Source organism: Dinoponera quadriceps, unplaced genomic scaffold (genome assembly GCF_001313825.1).
Source record: "Dinoponera quadriceps isolate SergipeBrazil2010 unplaced genomic scaffold, ASM131382v1 scaffold475, whole genome shotgun sequence".
In the NCBI taxonomy this organism is placed as follows: Eukaryota; Metazoa; Arthropoda; class Insecta; order Hymenoptera; family Formicidae; genus Dinoponera; species Dinoponera quadriceps.
In genome coordinates this window covers 473,004-481,200 of record NW_014554738.1, presented here as the reverse complement: position 1 = coordinate 481,200, position 8,197 = coordinate 473,004, and the positions used below count along the sequence as shown (strand labels likewise).

The window sequence follows — 8,197 nt, the reverse complement described above, 5'->3', positions numbered from 1 at the left end:
ATATATATATATATATATATAATGATTTGTGAAATACATATATGCATGTGTCAAAATCTGTCTGTACTTGTTAGCTTGATGTCGTCAAGCATCTTTATAATAACAATTTCTCTCTATATCACCGTATTAAATTTTATTACCGAGTATGAATTTTTTGTGCACGGCCCTCGTTTGCAAAAAACCTCGTATTTCGGCTCATTTTTGTTTCGATGGCGGTTTTACTTGTTATAAAATAGCTCGATTCATTAATATTACGCTTAATCCGAGAGTCTCACAAGTTCCTCGTGGCTTATTAATTATGTTCTAAACGCGCACATGGCGAAATGTACGAAAGATAATCATTCGGGCAAATGATGGACAGTGCACAACGATCTAAGACATCTTTTTGTTATACAAGCACACTTTGTAACATTCGACGTATGCACACAACTTGAGTAGAAAAAATATCTATAACAGATACATTATCTATTCCTCCTTACATACAAAACTATTATTACACAGTATTAATTTTTATAATTTGCGGCTTGTAGCAAGTCGGCAAGTCAATTACTCCCTAAGAATGTGTATTCCTTTGTAAAGAACTATTCTCTTTCCTCTTTTCCTCACGTAAACAAACTCATTCGATGTTAAGTGCATTTCCAACTGCTACTACAACAATCTCTGTTTCCTCCGCACATAATTTAGAATTTACGCACAGAATATGAGAATAAATTATAACAAAGTAATCTCTCTCTCTCTCTCTCTCTCTCGGTTGGGGGTATTTTCGCAACGAAACATTCGAAGAATCATCATTAGCGTGTCATTATTTATGCAATGTCCCAAAACGGACATCTCTCTCCAATTATTACAATTTGAAGTTAGACGTTATTATGGTGTTTCTCGGAGCTGAACACAGAATACAAAAATCGACTAGCGTGAACTAACGAAGTGAAATCGTATCTCATACGGATATTCACGGTATAGTTACAACGCATATTTTAATCTAATCACAATCAAGGGCTCCGGAATAATCGGCCGAGAACTCCACGTTGACAGTGGCGACACGGATTAGAACGCGACAAGAAGATAAACTAATGGAATACGTCCACGGCAAGCGCTACGTTTCGATGCGTTTCTCCTTCCTCAACTATCCTTTGGATCCGCGCAAAGGAAGGAAAAGAAGGAAAAGAAGGAGAAACGCTTCGCATTTGTGTGGCGCTTGCCGAACCGCACTTGTACGCGTGAAGAGAATGGCGCGGATTAACAAGGAAATTTTGTGTCGCGTGTCCATTTCCTTATTATTTGCTTAATATCGTGCAAGTGCAGCGACTTGTGACATACTTATTAAGCCTGTAAAAATGGACGAAAGATTATCATGGAATTTTATACGCGGGGGGCATATTTTCCATTCCTTTCATTCAACCGCTGTGTGAAACCGTATGTCTTCCTACATAAACGGCGCCTTATTTCGACGACTAAATTTATTGACTCGGTCAGGAGGGAAAAGGAGTTTCGTCCATTTTCACACAGAGTGTCTTCAAATTCGACCTCGAGTGTTGCTGTTTTATCCAAATATCTCTTTATTTGCAAATGGCAATATTTCTCAACGTGTCATTTCTCGCCTATAACGTCACGAATCCAATATGGCCGCGACGACTACTCCGGAGTCTTAAACCGTGACATCCCGTCCGAAATTCAGTTACACGCGAATCAATTAGACGTCCTCTGCAGAATGGTTTGATTGTACAGAAGCAAGAGAAAATGTTCGTAAATATAGAATACACACCCACGCACACACACGCGCACTACAAGCACGCACACATCACTGCGCGCGCGCGCACACACACACGTGTACGCGACACGCACGCACCCATATATACACACACACACTCACACACACACACACACACACACACAGAGGCTCGTGTTCCGAACGCGCTTACGACGATGTTAGCGCGCTGATAAATTTTTTTTATTAGTCTGAGAAGGAATTTTGCTGTAAACACGCGTGATTATCGATTTTTCTCAACACAGTACTACCGATATACTGAGAATGCTCGTATTTCTTGACTTGTTAGCCCGCTAACATCATTATACGTACATTTGGAATACGGACCATTATACACACACATATATATATATATATGTGTATATATATATATATACGATTCGTTTCTTCTTTCTGATTAAATCCGATCCACGGAGAACGATCACACAAGATCGTCGCGTCGAGAACATTAGTTCATGTGTTTGTAAATGCAATAAAACAATTGCAAATAGTCATACAAGTGACCGCCAATCAGCGCGTGACAACAATAATAATACCATGGTCCGTTAAAAGACACATATATATATATATATATACTCCGGTATAAAAACTTATAAGCGTCGATGGTGTGTAAATTGATTGATGTGACATATGATGATAAGGTTTTATTCTGGTAGAATGAAAGTTGACACTTCCTTTCTCCGTGAGTGAGAAGTCACCACGTGTATGTGTGTGTGTGTGTATATATATGAAGCACCGCACGTGTCCGAATGTCAGATAATTACCGGCGTTTCCTTTAAAAAGATGGCGAGAGGACGTAGCAACGTTGAAGCGTCGCACAATGCGACTTATCAATGCAGTGTCTCCGGACGATGTTTACGGCTATCTATGACGAATCTATCCCGAAAGTGTCCAGCCTTGACTCTTAGATCGCTAAATAAAAAATATCGGAGTAGTGCACGATGTCATAAGTCATAGTATACGTTAAAATGACAGTGTTAGGCCTTGGCATCGACTTCCATCGCGACGTCTCCTACGGCCCTTTCGGCCTTCTTTTTCTTCTTTTTCGCAGACTTCGGATTCGCTGAAGAGTTCAAAAGATTCTGCAACGTTCAATTCGAGATATATATACAGACAATGAGAAAAAAGGGAAAAAAATGCGGTGCCGATGCGAGTGATTGATCTTCGCCGTTTGAATGTTATATGTATGTACGCACCTTCAACTCGGGATCTTCCACGATACAGTCGGATTGATATACGTCGAGGTCAAAGGGAATTCCTGTAATTTTATGAGGTCCGTTAGGCATCAACAACACCGTGAATTTGAACTGCGCAGCGTACTCGTTCGGTTTCTCGTACAGCACCTGCGAATCACGAACGCCAACGTTGCAGCCTTTTTTATCTACACTGTGCAACAATTTCCGATGAATAAAAAAAAATATATATATATATAGGTAAGTAAAACACTCACTTGGAATGGCTCGATCAGCCTATGATTGACGCACTCCACTACAGCCATTTTAGCTTTCTTCTCGTCTTCGAAAGTACGTAAATTGAATGGCATGAGACCGTGCTTGTGGGATACTTCCGAGTAGAACATGCGAGATGCCTTCAATTTAAGCTGATATGTCTCCTCTGTCTTCTTGTATATCGTCACCCGAGTGTCCTGTTCCCTTCCTACACCCTCACCTGTACTAACCAACACGTCCATCGCGTAAACCTAAAATCAAAAATATTAAGTAAATTTGAGAATTACCCAAGAGGAAAAAAAAAAACACGAAGTAAAACCAGTGAAGAACAAAGGTCGGTAAGAGCTAACGCAGTTAAACATTTGCGAAGTAACAATAGTCAAAGTTTATAGTTTACAGAATTATTATTATCTTTGCGTCGCAAACTGCATTGACACTTATCGGCCTTATTTTCTCTATTGATTGCGTATCAAAAACCTCAGACGTTTTTTTTAAATTTGTACAAAGTAAACCTCCCTTTGATGTCTTTTATGTATACTTTTAACAACCATCACAGTGTGATCGCTCGTCAACTTTGAACGCTAACTTTGTGTCGGCACTAGTGTGGTACCTCGTGAGTTTCGAGCGTGTATTTCTCATGTTCCTTTTTCTGTGCATCATTCGGGTTCTGGATTATCGTCTTTTCCCCGTCGATCTTGAATTGTTTCAACTGGTGACTCAGCATCCCCTCGATCGGCTTACATTTATAGGCATCACATATCTTCTCCACGGTTCCCGTTATCGTGTAAGTCTGAAAAACAAAAGTGAACATCAAACGTTTGCTCGAGATCTCAGCCGAACTCGGTCTTTTCGATTCCGCAAGATTCGAGAAATATGATAGCGCAAGGTATTGTCAATCCTACCTCTGTACCTGGCTTCAAAAGCCTCAATGCAGCTTGAGAAGCGTAATGCGCAGCTAGAACTACATCTGCTTTCCTGCCTGTCACCTTGTTCTCCGCTGAAGAACCAATGACAATGGTGTGCGCCACTACAGCGATGAAGCCGTCAACATGTGCTCCTAAGTCACTGCAATTACCAAGTGATTTTACCGATCATCATTAACAAGGATCAAGCAGTTGCTCGAGCATTAATTATTCAACATACAAAATGTAACTTGCGCGTGATAAGGATTTGCAAAAGAAATATTACCAAAGGGTAACATTCTTCTGCAGGGAAAGGGGAAAACTTACACTTTAACCATATCCTCGTCTTTAAGTATACGATCAGGTTCACTAGCGATAGGGGAGAAGTGGCAAATACAATTATTGGCTGATATGCATGTTGGAAAAGCAATCCCCTTCTTAAGTTCCTTCTCCTTTTTGAAAACTTTACTAGTCTCTTCTAGAAGCAGCTTGTCACTGTACTCGCATATCTCCCTCACGGATGCTCCAGCGATGCATTTGTCTATGACTTGCTTCAAAACTCCTGCAAATACAGGCATACATGTACTCAAGCTTATATCCTGATAGGATACAACCTCGAGAGGAACTATATATCCGATCAACAAACTAACGACAGTACTTTTCACACAGCTTTCTGTAGAGCAAATTGAAATATAGTACACCGGACGACCGAATGAACACCATGTCGTTCACTGATTATACCCAACACATAGCCAATGCTAAGTTAAAGTGGCTCTATTCAAGCATACGCACGAGTAGTTCCAGGTAAGTCTCGCAAATTTCTACCGTCGTTCTATCATCCCCGAGGATTCTATGAATTTATGAAATAGCCTTGTGGACAGGATGTATCATGGTCGGGCTAGCTTAACAGGAGCCGAGCGAGCGCGCGATTACGAACGGAGACGGATCGTCGTGGTAAACGGTGAGAATAACGTCGATTCGTAGAGACGCTAGATTCAGGACGCCTCGAGCGCACCGTGAACGTTACTTTCATCTGGCACATGGTCGCGAGAGATAGCCCGGCGTTGGCGCGCCACATTCCATATGGCTGTGACGGCGAGGAGAGGCGCGAGCAGCGTGCGTCCTCGATCGTCCAGCTGTTAGCCGTGATTATCAAGAGGTGTTTTCTTACGGTTCACGATCTCGCCGGCCATTTTATACTTGGTGACAACCAAGTCCTCGGCGATGGTCTTCTCAGTATCCTCCTTGTCCGCCATGTCTTCGGCAAACTATATCCAACTATACGGCGATCACGTGACTCCTCCAACAAGCTGGCTGGCTGGTTATCGGTGACTGGTTATCGGTTCACCGTTGGCTCTCTCTTCCTCGCGCCTACCTGTCGATCGACGGAGCGACGACGGAGAAGCGTGCGTACGTACGTATGTAGGTGCGTGAGCGAGGTCGAGTCACGTGAACGGGAAGACGAGCGAACGCGAACGCGCGGTATCGCGACGACGACCCCTGTGTTTTCGCTATGTCGAACGTTGCTTCGGGCCGCTGGGGTGGGGATAAAGGGAAAGAAGAAAACGCGGTCAACATGAATAGACCTTATTTGGTGACGGGTGCGAGGTGCGAGGAGCGTGAAACGGCGAGTCGAGTTTGCGTTTTATTCGCCGGCGGGCGCAGCAAATAGCACGCGATATCGGCTTATTAGCGAATTCGGCCGCCTGCACTAGAGCGCACTGAGCGCGCACTAAGGCTCGTTCATAATCCGTTCCTACGATTTAACGTCGTCTGTGTCGATCCACCAATAGGTACTTTAAGCCTTAAGAAAAAATGACCAATCACAGTCGAATATGAAAAGAATACTTAACTGTGATTGGTCGATTTCTTAAACCTCAAGACTTAAAAATACCTATTATGGGCCGATTGTGTTAAGCCAGCACTCATAGTTGGATCTTACACTTATAACCGTTTTAAGTTTATCTTCATATACAACGCATTTAATTGGCTACAAAGCATCTGAAGCTTCTTGTAACCAATGAAACGAGTTGTACGATATCTGAAGGTGAATTTAAGGCTATTTAAGTTGATATTACGTGCATGTCGCACGACGGATGTAACGATTGGTGATCAAACAGAGAATTTCTAAGGTGTCGAGATACAAATTTAGAGACCCTTTAAATTCTCTATTCAACAGCCAATTAGCACACCTGATATATTCATAGTAGACCTGTTTGGGAGAGTTCCATTAGCGCACGGTGCGACAGCACACATCCACTCACATCGGCCGGCGCCTAGAGTCTTTCCGCTGGACCAGCCATTATAAAATTTCATATTAAATTAGCCAATCACCACCTATGTGGGCTATCGGAGCCTATTGTGTATCCTCGGATATTAACGTATGGCAAGAGTCAATCCAGATGCAAGAGCAAATCCAGATTTGACTTTAGAGACCTTTCATGGGGAAAGTGAGAGAAATATAGTACCTGTGTGTGTGTGTGTGTGTGTGTGTGTGTGTGTGTGTATGTCCATACACCATGCAGGTGTTAATCATTGCTCGTGCGGACGCAAGAGCTGTACTTACAAGCTAAATCACACTTCCTGCAATATGTACGCCAATATGTACACCTTCTAGTTTTTTTCTTCATACAAGTCATATTTTCTTACCCAATATTTTTTCGTATATTCTTTATAATATTTACTAAGGACATACAGAGCCTGATTTTGCAATTAGATCCTTAAAAGTTTATAATAAATGAATATACGGACTCTTGCTGCACTTCACTTTGACTCACGTCAATAACCGAGCACGATATTTATTTTGATTGTTATTCGAAAAAAATCACTCCGTACGTTCCTACGAAATGGTTTCTCCTGATTATGAATATCATGATAATAAGATTATAATAATAATTCTCCCTTTATTTTGGCCTGAAACCTGGAAGTAAGATTTTGTAGTTCCGAGGTCCCCGCGAGATATCTCCATCATTGGTCTCTTCTTTATAGCTACACTGCTAAATCGGTGCAATAAATTGAAGTAAGAAAATATATATTTGTCTCGCTTCAACATACTGCACTAATTGCAGAAGTGTAGCTATAAAGAACAGACCATAAGACTCCTGGGCCAGTATTCATAGTCGGATCTTATGTTTAAAACTATCTGAAGCTTACTTTCAGATGCTCCGTAGCCGATGAAACGAGCCGTACAGCATATGAAGATAAACTTAAGACAGTATTAAATATAAGATCTGACTACGAATACCGGCCCGGGGACGGGTTTTAAAGGCCTATGCACAATGAAAATCACAGGCAACAGAAACAAAGAATAACACTGGCACTGAATTTCCAACCTATCAGAAATTATGTATCATATGCACGGCACGTGTACAGATTCAGTGCGATTAGGACCGGTATTCATAGTCGAATCTTATATATATATATATATATATAAGATTGTTAAGTTCATCTGCAGCTGTATGGATCATATCACTGGCTATGGAGTATCTGAAAATAAACTTACAACGGTCTTAAATATAAGACTCGGCTAGGGATGCGTTTCATTTAACGCTCGCGAGCATCATTCTATCCTTGTCTCTCTCGGATATTAAACAAAGACAGAACGACGCTGGCAAACGTTGCGAGCGTTAAGTGAAATATCTGCTTTATGAATACCGGCTTAAGATGAATACATATTCCTTGTTATAGAAACTCTCTAGAGAAGAGGAACGACAATCACCATCGGTCATCGCGCGAGAAAGTTCGTGATATTCACGGCGATTCATACGTCGAGAGGAACACATGAGGGTACATACACACAACACATATGCATGCATACATATTATGTACACATATATGTACTTTGCATGCACACACACACACACACACACGCGCACATACCGCAGGAACGAGATGCACCCCGCGTGAGACCCTTCGCAATATGCATTAATTACCGAAGGGAATGCGACGCGAGGGAGCGAGGCACACGGGGGGAAAAAGTGAGCGCTTACTGTGCGCCGTCGTCGTCGTCGTCACGGTGGTACTGCCGCACGAGCGGTGTGCACATCGTAAATTATAGCGAGAGCGAAGAGTGACAAGTC

The 8,197-nt window shown here is 42.1% G+C and overlaps 1 protein-coding gene across 3 annotated transcripts; it reads right to left on the bottom strand.

Annotated features, from left to right (window-relative positions):
- Nucleotides 1–448: 448 nt before the first annotated feature.
- Nucleotides 449–8,178, bottom strand: LOC106741185 (proliferation-associated protein 2G4). 3 transcript variants are annotated; one of them, XM_014612907.1, is made up of 8 exons: nucleotides 8,108–8,178; nucleotides 6,311–6,408; nucleotides 4,446–4,680; nucleotides 4,119–4,281; nucleotides 3,827–4,006; nucleotides 3,219–3,467; nucleotides 2,965–3,111; nucleotides 449–2,850 (listed from the first exon to the last, which is right to left on the bottom strand). In XM_014612907.1, the coding sequence occupies exons 1-8, from the start codon at nucleotides 8,161–8,163 to the stop codon at nucleotides 2,746–2,748; spliced, it is 1,233 nt and encodes a 410-aa protein (XP_014468393.1). In that variant the 5' UTR covers nucleotides 8,164–8,178; the 3' UTR covers nucleotides 449–2,745. The 3 variants fall into 3 exon arrangements, with proteins under 3 accessions (XP_014468393.1, XP_014468394.1, XP_014468395.1); XM_014612908.1 differs by lacking the exons at nucleotides 6,311–6,408; nucleotides 8,108–8,178 and adding an exon at nucleotides 5,290–5,772; XM_014612909.1 differs by lacking the exon at nucleotides 6,311–6,408 and having other exon boundaries at nucleotides 656–2,850; nucleotides 7,998–8,122.
- Nucleotides 8,179–8,197: the final 19 nt, after the last annotated feature.